The following is a 13,178-nucleotide window of genomic DNA, read 5'->3' as shown; positions in this document are numbered from 1 at the left end:
GGATGAGCTCATCTCCCCTGGATTTAGGTCACAACCTTTCAGTAATCTCTAAATCAACCGTATGCATTTTAAGTGGAGCCGCAGTTTTTTTTTACGAAGGTTAAAGTGAAGGAGTCCTGTTTGTGCCGAGTGCGGGAGAACGAGCTCTCCTCTGCTGGGGGAGCTGCTCCAGGCCGATTCTGCGGAACACATAAAGGTTGGACCAACTGGTTCTTAACATCTGTACTTAGTCTCCTTTGAAAAAGCTTTTAGGAACACCCATCACAAGTAGCCTTGCAAACAATTCACCAAGCTCTTGCCTTACTGCGGAGCCCGAGACTGTCTTCTCCCTTCTCTCCAAGCGCTTTTATCAAGATGCTACTTAATTCCTCTTTCCTTTACAGTCCTTTTGCTAATGACGTTTGTTTCCTAAAGCTGACTTGGCATCAATTTAACATTAGTTCCAAGGCTTTGTATGAAAGATAAATGCAGCTGTGCTCACACTCTGCTCGCCCGCCTGCGCCTGAGCACTGAAATCACGTCACCCGAGCGCTGTGACTGATCTGAATTGACAAGAGTAAAGATGAAAAAAAAGCTGGGTTTTCTGGTAAAACATACTTTTCATAAATTTTGTTTCTCTCTTCTTGTCTTAACAACTGGAAGTTGTTTTCCAGTAGTGAGCAGAAGGGCAGAGCGGTTCTCTGAGTGGTGTTTCAGGTAATTAACAGCAGTGTAATTGAGAAGTGTTTTGCCTCGCCGGGGGTTTCAGCCAGCAGCGTCACTCGCTGCTCCCTGAAGGTTTCCCAGCACCTTGTGAACTGCGGTTCCTTCTCTGGTAAAGGGCACTGCTTTCAGCTTGGCTGCTCAGAATGTTCAAAAGCAACAGCTAGGCAAGGTGTCCTCTGGGGAAGGGGAAATCTGCCTCAAACTTTGCAGGATTCATGAGGTTTCACGCTTGAGTTCCGAAACTTCCCATCAGCTGAGCGAACGCTCATCTGGAGGAGATGAAACCCTTGCCCTTCTTTTGAGCAACTGGGCTGGGGTACGGAACGACTTCTGTGGCTGGTTGCAGGCCAGCCCAGAGCAGCAATGGCTGGCTGGCCACGCAGGGAAGCCACAGCCTGTGTTTTGCTGAGATTTTGCTGTTAGCTGCAGAAATTTCAGCTTCCTTCCTACAGTGCAGCAATTTCACTGCAGGGGGAGGTGGCTCGGCAGCTGCAAAGGATGAGGCTTGCATAAGGGTTGAGTTTAAGCATTAGGAAAAGCTTCCTAACGGGCTGGAACCCACTCCTCAAACCTGCTTTGATGCACTTATCAGATAAATACACCTTCGCCCATCCGGGAATAATAGCTGTAGTTTTCATCTGGAAATTTTCCATATAATGTTTAAAGAGTAACATGGGTGTCCCCCTGGCTGAAGAAAACCCTTGAAACGGGGGTCCCCAAGGGTCACAACTGCACCATCCGCAGCGTGAACTGGACATACATCACCACTGCTCTGTGCCACCCAGTTTGGGCCAGTCTCTTGCCATGAATAAGACCTGGGTGGCACTCTACAGTAGAGGCACCCAGGGAATTCCCTCTGGCCTGCCTGGTAAACCTGTGCATTAGGGGTTACTGTTCACTTACGGAGAAGGTATTCTGAGCTGTCGTGGTCATAGTCATTATCTTCAGGGAAGTGGTTGATTCGGAAGCAATGTCCTTTGTAGATTCCTAAATGAAAACAAAGCAAACATGACACATAAGGAATAGAACCAGGTAGATGCGCTTCTGCCAGCTCTGTTTTATTTCCTTTCCCTCCCAGGCTGTTTAAGTAAATTATTTGTCTGTAGTGTTGGTCACTGGGGTTTTTTATGCCATCGAGAAACCACCTCTAAGGTCACGAATCTGGGGCAGATTGGGCTGAAGGCCAGCTGAAGGAAGGGAGAGCCAGGATTCCTGGGCTCTTTTCGCCAGTCTGCCACTAATACAGTTCTCCTGAGTTTTTTTAACCTCTCTGTGCTTTACTTTATCAATGCCGTGCTTATCTTACAAACATACTGAATTCACAAAGCTGCTTTTTGTGCCTGGAGCGACTGTCACTCTGGGTCCCTGCTCTGTGGCGGGGGCTCCGTGGCAAAGCCAGGTGCCAATCCAGCACCCATCACCCCTCCCGTCTCATCCCGAGGGGAGCGCTGGCTTCCCTTATCAGAGCCGGTAGATGTTGAACAGTCTGAGGCCTCTTCAGGTACTCTCTAGGCTTTGGAAAACAAGTCCATAAATCTCCTCCTGCTGCAATTTAAAGCCACATGTCCCCCTCAAGGTTGGCTCGGCTTTTAATGGCATATTTGTTTAGTTAACCGGGAGCCTGTGCAGTAAGTCAGGGTGCGAGTGTGCGCTCCTGATACCTGCAGGAACAACGCCAGAGGGGGCGAGGTGAATCCCTCAGTCGACCAAACAAGATGAGGTTCGGCACTTTGTCCATCTGCATAAAGCTTTAATTAGTATTTTGTATTATCTTCTACGATGGTTATCCATAGCCACATCCAGGCTCGGCTGCAGCTGGGGAGGTGCTGCATGGCGAGCTGCACGGGGACCTCCCCAGAGAGCGTACTGCAGGAGCGAAGCCCTGAGGTGCGACTCTGCCTTGGTGCTTTCATTATTCATTAACCAGCGCTTTCATGCTCAGGAGCATCCATCACCCAGGATGAGTTATCCTCTGCACAGGAGCTGCGGTGCTTACAGCTCGAGCTGGCAGAAGGATTTAAACCCCACCAGTTAATACTGCTTTAACAGAAGCACAGCTGCAGTCTGTAGGATATAAATGTGGATTTATTTCACTACCTATTACCGATGATTACAAAGATCTCAAAAGAATTACTAATCCGGAGGATTTAAATTGCACCCTGTGAGTGTCAACTGCAGGTTTGCTACTGTGCGTTTAATTCCTCCAGTAAATGATGTATCTACTCTAATTGCGGTAACGGCTCAGGCTTTCTCAGCACAGCACTTCAAAGGCTGTGAACAAGAAAGTGGCTGATGCCACATCTGGAGGTGACACACCTGTCCTGCCTGCCAGGTGACGGGAGCGCTTCAGCTGGGACTGCTCCTGCTAAGCACCTCTGCCCATGCCTCCCTCTGTTTGCCATCAGCTGGCTTGTTGCTCCTGATGGCTCTCCAGCAGGGCTATCCAAAATTCAGATTTTAAAGATCCCGGTGCTTATTTTTATGGCAGTTGACACAATGAAACTAATTCACTCCCAGCATAACAGGGCCTTTGAGACTGGATGGTCATTTCTTTGAGTCTCTCTGTTATGGCATGCCAGTTCAGAGGCAATACAGAGTATGATTTTTATCCTCTCCTATTGATTAAGAAAAAAGTATCAATAGTCTCCTCACCCTAATTTCCTATGGAAATAGGCTTTGCAGTGACTCTGTGCTTTTGTGCGTATAGGTGGGGCCGTCTCTCAGCCGGGATGTATTTCTGCAATAACTTTTAAGGTAGTTGGTTGAATTCATCCAGAGCTGATACAACAGCAGAAGCATCACAGGGACCTGAGCTCCCACAGCTTCCACGCAGACAGGCAGGGGCATCAGCAGAGAGCTCCATCCGTGGAAAGCTGCTCTGGGAACCTGCACGTCCACGGCATGTGGAGGTGGGCAACAACCCAAACTGATGTCCTGCTTCCAGAGTTAAGAGACAAGCCGTCTGCAGGGCTGGAATGCTCCCCAGCCTCTTGTGTCTGCAGCACTGATGGACTGATGGAGGGGTCTGACCCCTGTAGAATGGCCTTACATTATCCAGCCTCAGCAGGAGCTTCCCTGAGGCCACGCAGCCATCCCCTCGCCATCCCTTCCACTGCAGGGCTGCCAGGCTGCGGCAGGACGGGGCGCGCCGGCACGAGCAGCGCCTGCGCTCTTCCTCTGCTATGGCTGGGACCTGCAGCTCCTGCTGCTTAGATCTGGAACCTTCCACACGAGAGAGTATTAGCAAGTCCAGCAGAGGCAAAAAAAAAAGAGGATAATTAGTCCCAAACAGAAAATTCTAGGTAAGCTTGAGAGTTCCTTTCTATTTCCAGTTTTTAGGAATTCCGAGATTGGTCATTCTGGCCAACTTTTTATAGAAATAGCAAATGACTGTGAAATTTGGACCTGTACCAAAGCCTGGGAACCCAAAATATTCTTCCCAGTATTTCTGCTGTACTTCAGAGCACAGATATTGGTTCAGGGTCCTCTCTAGTGCCTACAGGATTTGATAGCCGCTAACAGCAGCAGGCTGGATAAATGTTTTCCATAAACTTCACAGGTGTATCATAACTCAGCAGCAGCTTATTAAACTCTCAGTGAAGCCTGAAGTTGCTATCAAGAACTCTGGTGATCTGTCGGGTACTGAGGGCTCTTTTAACCCACAATGTATCAGAAACAGAATATTGCCAGGAAATGTAACAATACCTTTTTTTATTGCATAATGACGGACTTCAAAACTCAGATTTGGGAAAAACTAACACTAGCTGGGTAGAAGCTACCGAAGCAGTGGTCAGCTTTAAAGGCACAAAGTTTGACTTGTACTTAAGCATGAAAAAACAAAAACAAAACGAAGATTTGGTGACATACCCAGCTCCCCGCCCCAGCGTGCGAAGCAATGCAAAAGAATAAAAGCCATGAAATAGAAGAGGTGCCAGAAAAGGGAACGCCTCAATTCCATGCAGTAGCAACCACCCTGCAGCATCTGCACAGGGTCCGGACTCCTCAAAGCTCTTCTCGACGGCTTCACAAGGGGATGCCTCAAAGAAACATGCAGCCAAAGGCGGCCACTGGGCCATGCTCCAGAAGGCAGACGTGGGCCACTTCCACACCAGGATGTGATGTGGAAGAGAGACTTCCTTCTTCACTTGAGTATGGGGCTGCAGTCCCTTATACCCTTGGGAGAGGGAGATGGAATATTTATCTCCTACTGCTGTACCCACTAGAGAGAGATAAATAAACTGCAATCACTGCCTAACAGATACTAAAATATTGAGAAGTACTTCTGGATATCTCTTGAGAGTAAGCCATAATATCCCACTGAGATGCTGTGAGTATTATTCCTTTCTTTGAATGATTACTGATATGTTTTAAATGATGCTTTTAGAAATACAAATATTATAAGGCCTTTTTTCCCTCATAATAATAACATCTTTGTTCTGAATTTTGAGCTAGGACTTCAGGATCTGAGTTAATGATAATGCAGAGGCAGATTTTTGGAAGTGTTGCTGATGGTGTAAGGACATTTTTTCCCCCCCACTGGTTACAGCGGGCATTGAAAAAGTAAAAATTGTTTCTGACTCAGTTTTACTCTATGTTCAAGGGCTTCTGTGACAAGGTTAATACTTGCCAGTCTCACTAAGTGTTGCTCAGATAACTGTAATTACAGTGTGATGTACTCAGATAATGTGATAAGGGAGGCAACTGTAGTGCCTAAGTGAAGATTAAGCTTTGTTTTGGGGTTTGAGATCTCAAAGTACATAGAGTTTTCATCAGTAAATCAAAGTAGTGATCCTAAATTCTGATGACATACTACCTTCTCCTTGCTCTTTCTCAAGCAATCCTTTAATAATCCTGCCTGTACCACTGCAGAATAGTTCGCTGAGGGGTTAGTTTTTCATGACTGAGAGCGATGGTCAGTGCTGTAGGATGCAAACACTTGTTAACTTTGTTTGTGGCCATGCACTACATGATCACGTTGTTGTTGGCTACGTCTTCCCAACAGCCGTTTCCCGTGGTTAGTATTTATCAGTGACATCATTCCCTGATGCCCTGGAAGTGTTTGCACAAATCGGCACTGGAAGAGAGAGCATTTAAATCTCGGACAATATTTGCCAAGGCAGGCTGTACTTTTCTCCCCGCCCTAATCTTGAAAGCTATATACAACAAGATCTTCCCGTAACGTTAGCGTTCAGTTGGCATTTAAAGCAGGTTTCCACCATGCAAGATGCTAGCAGCTCTGCAGCAGAGGACCCTGTCTGCGGGGGACATCCCCTTACACGAGCTTACAGGAGGCGATATCTGATAGCAGCGGTGGACATGGGGCGAGCCACCACCTCCTTCTCCGTCAAAGCTTGTGCAGCGCTATTGCTCGATTAACTACTTCATCTTCCAGCCCTCTCCCCCACCCTTGTTGGTGACACTATGCAGTAAGACATCGGTTTGGGGGCTTGGTTGAGGAGCCTTTCTTGTTTTCTCATTGGACACCAGACACCTGCGACCTCCTTGGATCAAACTCATCCCTGCCAACGTGCCGCATTCTTGTAGCTCTTGAGCAGCTACGGATACCTTGTGTGCACACATGCACGCTATTAATAGAGTGGAGCAGGGTTTTCTCCTGCGGGGGTTATACGGACGGAATGAGTGCTATGAATGTCAGCGGCAGAAGTGGTCGTACGGCTACAGCAGTTACCTGCAGGCAGGTAAACATGCCCCATAATTGTCTAGCCTCAAATCCTCCAACCAGCTGATTTCTTTCTGGCAAATGTGGGTCTTCTGGGATGAAGATGTGGAAGGAAATGATTTTCAAGATCATTTGACAGTAAGTGCTTGCAGGTACAGGGAATACAAGTTGCAAGGAGCTGCCTGTATATTAAACATGAGACAATTAGTAAGGAACCACGGGAAACGTGGCCTGATGCTTCCACTCATTGCACCTATTCTGTGATTAAATGCTGTGCTTCGGTTCCAGCGCAACCGTTAGCCCGATTTACCACTACCCTTGGATATCTGAATGTTTAAATGACAAATTTTCAGAATATATCAGCACAGGGAAGGCTGACTGACAGATAGCATCACAGACAACAAGAGAAGTGTGACATGCAGAGCAGGGCTGTGGTAACAGCAGTTATCTGAACACAGTGTCCATCCGAGCATGGCGTGTGGGACAGGGTTTCCTTAATGGCATGGCTTTGCGCTTCCCTTATTTATAGTAAGTGAGGGTGTGCCAGCGCCGGACTGTGCCAGCAGAGAAGGGAAACAGTTTGGTTTTTTTTTTTCCTTAGGAAGATTTCTCTGCTGACAAGTTCTGAAATCCTTTGCTGCGTGATTTGAGCAATAGTGAGCAAAGGAGATCAGACATGCCAAAAAATGTTTGTCTACGCAAAATTTAAAGCGTGGAGCCTATCTGTGCACTGCGTTCATTTCTTTGATTTTCCACTGGCACAGCTCCCCTGTCTCCTGGACTGACACACCGCAGCGAGCGCAGCCGCCCAGTTAACTTTCTTTTCTCTTCATTCCTCTCATCGCGAACTAACCCTTGAAAAGAGGAATGGGTGATGGACCTCCTCTTACTTCCAGAACCTGTTTCCTGGTGCTGATGGTTGAACAGGGACTGTTGCAGTCCTGAGCTCCCCACTCAGGCCACAAGAAATAGCATTAGGTGTTTTCATCTAACTTGGCACTTTCTACGTTAAACAGTCCTGAGCTCGATGCTTTGTCTCCTGCTGTTTGCTGAGAGTTTCACCAGCCTGTCCTTCAGTTACCTGAATGAGCACAGCCCCTGTGAGCCTCCTCCAGAGGACCTTTAATGCTGTCATTATAAAAGAAATCATGAAGTATTGATGCAGATCATGTGCAAAACGCACCCCATGTGAATCTGCTACCCCGCATTGCTGCTGTAACACCGCCTTCATCGCCACGGAGGATGGAGCCAGCAAAGAAGCCTCAGGAGGTTAAACACACGTTTATTGGGTGTCTGCTTTGAGAAAAGTTTGGCTGTTGTGAGAGCCTCACGAAGCTGGAAACTTCAAAGCAGAGGCTGTTTTTGAGATGGATGCTCTCTGACACCCCCTGAGCCCTGCCAGTCCAGGGAATATTTGTCCATATGACAGTTTGTGGTTTTGTTTCATCCCGAAGGTGAATTCAGTGAAGAGCCCTGCTAGTACCTGGGGTCCTCTACAGGTGTTGAGGCAGTGAAACAATAATCATTTATTTTTCCTTGTAAAACTCCTTTCCTCCTTCCTCCGACTTTCATCTCGTAGCTCAGATTTCACTTGTCTCTCGTCGCAGGGTGCTGAACTGCCTACTCAAGGGCCAGATCCTGATTTCAGTGCGGTGGACTCTGATCTGTCTCACCCAGTAACAGTGATCTCAGAATCTGGTCTTCTCCCTTTGCTCCCCCTCTACTTTCCGGGCAAAAAGAAAATGATTTTAAAATGTTGAAATGTATGAAATTTGCCCCACTTTCTTCCTTAGGAGCTGTCAGCTGTAACAAACCCTTTGGGTTCTTCTTTTGATCTATTTTCAATTGTCTGGTGGGCAAAGAAAAGCTCCTCCTCAGGTCTCTTATTTTCTTATCTTCTGCTGTGACGTGAATTTCCCCCTTTCCCAGTACCCCCCCTCCGCCGCCTACAGACCCTCCGCTGCTCCCAGCTTTCTACCAGTCCCCTCAGCGCCACGTGAGTAACCACCGGTCGCTTTTACTGCCTGCTCCAGCTTACTCCTCTGTAATGTTTTTCAAGGCAAAACACCTTCGCGGTGTGTTAAACACCTCACGAGGGCTCAGAGCGCCCGGCACCAGCGGCGCCGGAGGAGATGCACACTGGAGCAGCTCGCAGCTGCTTCTGCCCACGCACTTGCAAATGAGCTGGTGCTGGCAGGGGCTCGCGCTCTGCTGTCACCCTGGCCTTTATTCTTAGCACTTGCCATTCTCTTCAAGACCGGCAAAAGCACGTTTTCTCTAGGAACAGGTCTCAGTTTATCTTGTCATTTGACATGCTCAGTCCCACCATTAACCTCGCTTCACTTCTCCTCTGGCCTTCACACAGTGGTTAACGCTCCCTCCTGTATTTATCATAGATTTTCTGTGAGAGAAGGGACTGTCTTACACCACCGCTCTCAAGTATTTGCTCTAGGACATTAGAACCCACTTTCCTCGACTTGCCTGCGCTGTGGCAGTGCCTGGTCTGATTGCCTTTGGCCCTCTGCAGCCTCTCCTCGGTGCTCCTCTACAAAGCCCTCTCTGTTGGAAGCAGAGGCAGCTCGCAGCTTCCCCTTTCACCATCTCCCCGCAGAATGAAGGTTGTGTTGCTCGACTCCTTCCATGGCTTTTTTCTGCCGTGGTCTCAGACCGTAGTGGAGCTCATGCTCTGCATTGCAGAAGAGCCACCTCCACTGACGCGAGTGCCAATTTCACAGCCGTAAAGAGCAACCAGCCAGGTTCCCGCTTGGGCAGTCTGACCTTCATGTCATGACCCACCACCCTTTTCTCTTCCAACACTCTTGAATTCCCCGTGGCCCAGATGTGGTGCCTTAGCTGTTCTCCTCCAGTATCTGTGGATGCTCACCGCTGCCTGAAGAAGTTAGGCACATGGGAGAAGATGTATCTTGCTTCAGTGGTGAGGAAGGCTGCTGCTGGGTGGCGACTTCTAGTTTTGGCTTGAACCATTTTACTCTTCAAGCAGTATTATTTTGGCATGCTGCAATCCGGGACCTAACACCTGAATGCTGTTTTGTACAGCCTGGCAACGCATCTTCAGATTCTGGATCACCTACACCACGAGGCATCCAGGGAAATGCTCGCAGAGGCTCGGTTGGTTGTAATTCGCGTGGGCACGCACAGCCCTAGCAGCTGACCTTCTGTTTTCAGCTGGGCAAATATCATCAAAGATGTTGTGCACGTGTATTTCTGTGTAAGAAATGAACAGATGCAGAAAAGATGCTTGCCAAAGATGACTTGAAAATTCTGTGACAGCCTTTTATTCCATTATAAGATTTTATTGGAGACCTTGAGTGATGTTAGAAAATCCATGGCTGCGAAACTCATTTCCCAAAGATTCACCTCACCTGCACATCTGGGAGCTAATAAAACACATCACAGTGTCTGGCTGCTGTCCTTTCAATCCTCTTCAGTCATTGCAAAACTGCTGCCAAGAGTACTAAGTGTCCTTGTGCTACCACAGTGAATACCAATGGTATCAGGGAAATGCAGGACAGCAGCGAAGCCGGTAAGAGTTGATTCTACGTTACCTGTTGTTTTGAGCTACTTAATTTCCATTTTCTTTGAATGTTCCTCTCATAAACCAGATAGATAAAAAGATAACTGAGGTTATTGAGCAACACTCCTATCCTTTTCCCACCTGCCTTTCCTCGGCCAAAGCAGATAAAATAGCGTGCTGCGTTATTCCGCCACCACGGCTCAGGCATCCCCCGTAGCCTCTCCGTGCGTTCCTACTACCATTTGCAATTTGTTCCTTATTAACCGTGTCTTCTTGTGCTGCTGCTTGGATGGCAAAGTGAGGGAAATTTTGGGGCGAGAGGTGTGTGCCTGTGGCTTGTTTTAGCCTTTCTTGTTCTCGTTTATGGAGCTTATTGAGGGAACAGCTCTGAGTTTTCTAGGAAGAAACCCTGACGCACTTCCAGCCCTGATGTTCAGTTTGCATTTTGTAAAGCATCTGCACGGGGAAATAGGGGCAATTCCTCAACCTGCCTATGACTTGATTTTTTGGGGGCAATGCTGGCAACGCTGCTCGAGGAACATTTTCAAGTCAGAGATAAGTTAGCCCTGCCACGGCGAGCGAACGTTCCCATGCCTGGCTCAGTCCCAAGAAACTGTCAGCGTTTCTAGTTGTCACGAGGTTGTTAACTCACTTCTCTGTGTCTGCTTTTCTATCTACCACCAACGGCCCACGCTTGCTGTGTTCTGCCTTCACACCTCGTCTCGTCCTGCATCTTCATGCCGCAGTCCTTTATCCCGGCAGCCCAGAAGTTTGGCTCATCACTCAACTCCATACTTTGCTCTGCTACCACTTTGCCAAAGCTGTTGCTGGGTGGCTGATATAATCATCCTTGTCCTTTTAAAATAAATTTGGAGCTTGGCTAGAAACCTCCATTAGAGTTCTGTAGTTGGCTTTTCTACTTTGGCTGAAATTGGTCTAACACTCGAGGAGTTGGTGTTGGCTTCTCAGGCAAGCATCTTCACCCATCACAGCTTTGAACTGAAGGTCATTCTCCAACAGCTTTCCAGCTCTTGCTTATATTCTGGTCCAAAATGCCTTAATTTAAAGCGGTACTTTAGTAGCCAGCAGCGCTTTTGGCACAGTGTGTCAGAGACTAACTCGTTATTCACAGCTGTAACTACACAGTGGCGATTGTCGCTCCAGCACCTCAGAGAGCAGTGGGAAATAAGCTGTGGTGGCCTGTATGCTAGCCAGGATTCAGGTATATATTGATTTGGACCAAAATTACCTTTTTTCCCCCCCATTGTTCTTGACATATTGTTTCCTGACATATTCACCAGTACAAAGACTGCTCATTCAGGCAGGCTGCTGCCAGTCCATCATAGAATCCATAGACTTATAAAGACCTTTAAGATCGTCAAGTCCAACCGCTAACCCAGCACTGCCAAGGCCACCGCTGACCCATGTCCCTAAGTGCCACATCTACAGGGCTTTTCAATCCCTCCGGGGTGGTGAGTCAACCACTTCCCTGGCAGCCTGTTCCAGTGCTTGATAACCCTTTCGGTGAAGAAATTTCCCCACCAATCATCATGAACGGGCTGAAATGCCAAATTGTACCGGATGCAGTTTGGAGAACAGACAGTCATTTTGCCTGATGAAGCGTTCATATGCTGTAAAATGACAAATTGTGTTTATTTTCACACTGTCAAACTGTGCTGTTTTCCTGTGCTAGCACAATTGGAATAGAGTTTCCCTTAAGGGATAGTTTGGTTTTTATCCATATGGTTTCCCTTACTTCAGCAAGTCATCAGTTCTCCCTCATTAACATGGTGATCAACCAGGGCTTGATGGTTTTACCTCTTATGATCGCAGCACGTCTATAAAGCCTGTATTGTGGCTCGGCGCTACCTGGGGGAGGAAATTTAAGGAAATGGACATTCACATCTCTTAAAAGTCCCTACTGAGTTTATAATATGAGACATAGTCATGGTCATGCCTGGGGAATGACTATAGTTCTCGAACTAGATGAAACATACCCAGTACAACGTGAGATGCTTTGTCCCCTGTATCTTCTGCCACTTCAACTTTCATACATGTGCCTTCTCATTCTTAATTCCTACTTTTAGACCCTCTTAAATTGCCATTTTTTCACGTTCCTGAAATACCCTCATTTCACAACAGGTAAGGTTTGCAGTTGTCATATCACAGTCTAAAATTTAAGAAACAACTCTCCAGAATGAGGACCTGGGTGGTCCTTGGGGATGTCTGGGGTAACATGCACAGGATGCGCTCGGTCTTCTTATGTAACGGAAAAACCCTCCAGATCTAGGCAGTAGAAAAATGGTTCATATTTTCGATACTTCTTTGAGATCTCATGGTGTAGCAGAAGCTTACAAGGCATCACCTTGTAATTTAATATATATATATATATACACACACAGATATATATCTTTAAATATACATTAATAATAACAATAACAATAATCATAATAATAATCTTCATCATCATCATAATCTCTGCATAAAATGAATTATTGCCTGCTCTAATAGCAGGAACATCTTCAACCTGACATCTAGAACTGAACTCTTTCTTTACAAACCTTCTTTTGGCTCACTTATGCACCACAAATTTTTTCTTATGAAGAAAAAGCAAAGGTTACACTAGAAAGTAGTGATATAGGACCTCGCTAGTTAACTGATGGGGATTGCTCAGGATATTTGGGCACTCCTGCAATCTTGTAATGATTCCATGTCTCTTCAATCCATGGTGATTCATCATAAGATGACGGCATTTAAAAAAATAGTTGGATATTGAAGAAGCAATAGGGAAATTTCACTCCATAGATCATCTTAATTGAAGAGAATGTTTGTGGTATGTCTGTCTTCATAACGCAGTGACCTTGAGTAGGATCTGCAGGCATTTTGGAGTATGTCTTCCTCATTCCTATGCCAGCTTCTTCAGTTATACATAGAAGCTGAACCTCTAGAGATTGATCATGCACAACCAGTGATGCGGGACCGAAACAAGGCAGATGACATCGGGGAATCTAAAGGTGAGGAGAAAGGGGCATAACTGCCGAGCCCTGCTGATGGCTGGATTTGGGAAATGCAAGGCAAAGGTTTAAAAAATCATCTGCATGATGTATTAGTGGAAGAAGACACTCCACTAGGAGAGGTTAGTGCGGTGCATGTGGTCTAGTTGAATACTCAGGGCTGATGTCTAACCTTGGGAACAAACAACAGCGCTGCTGGTTAGAAAGAATAGGGTTTGGTATGAAAAAATGAAGGGAACAAAAT

General features: G+C 46.8%; 1 protein-coding gene across 1 annotated transcript in view; it reads right to left on the bottom strand.

Annotated features, from left to right (window-relative positions):
* The window catches only part of CACNG4 (calcium voltage-gated channel auxiliary subunit gamma 4), a 43,469-nt gene that overhangs the window by 8,767 nt on the left and 21,524 nt on the right, over positions 1 to 13,178 (bottom strand). Inside the window, exon 2 of the mRNA XM_056326683.1 lies at positions 1,609 to 1,692. Within this exon, the coding sequence (XP_056182658.1) occupies positions 1,609 to 1,692 (84 nt within the window). The remainder of the gene's footprint in view (positions 1 to 1,608; positions 1,693 to 13,178) is intronic.

The sequence above is a fragment of the Falco biarmicus genome, chromosome 1 (assembly GCF_023638135.1).
Source record: "Falco biarmicus isolate bFalBia1 chromosome 1, bFalBia1.pri, whole genome shotgun sequence".
In the NCBI taxonomy this organism is placed as follows: domain Eukaryota; kingdom Metazoa; phylum Chordata; class Aves; order Falconiformes; family Falconidae; genus Falco; species Falco biarmicus.
This window is presented reverse-complemented; position numbering and strand designations above follow the sequence as displayed.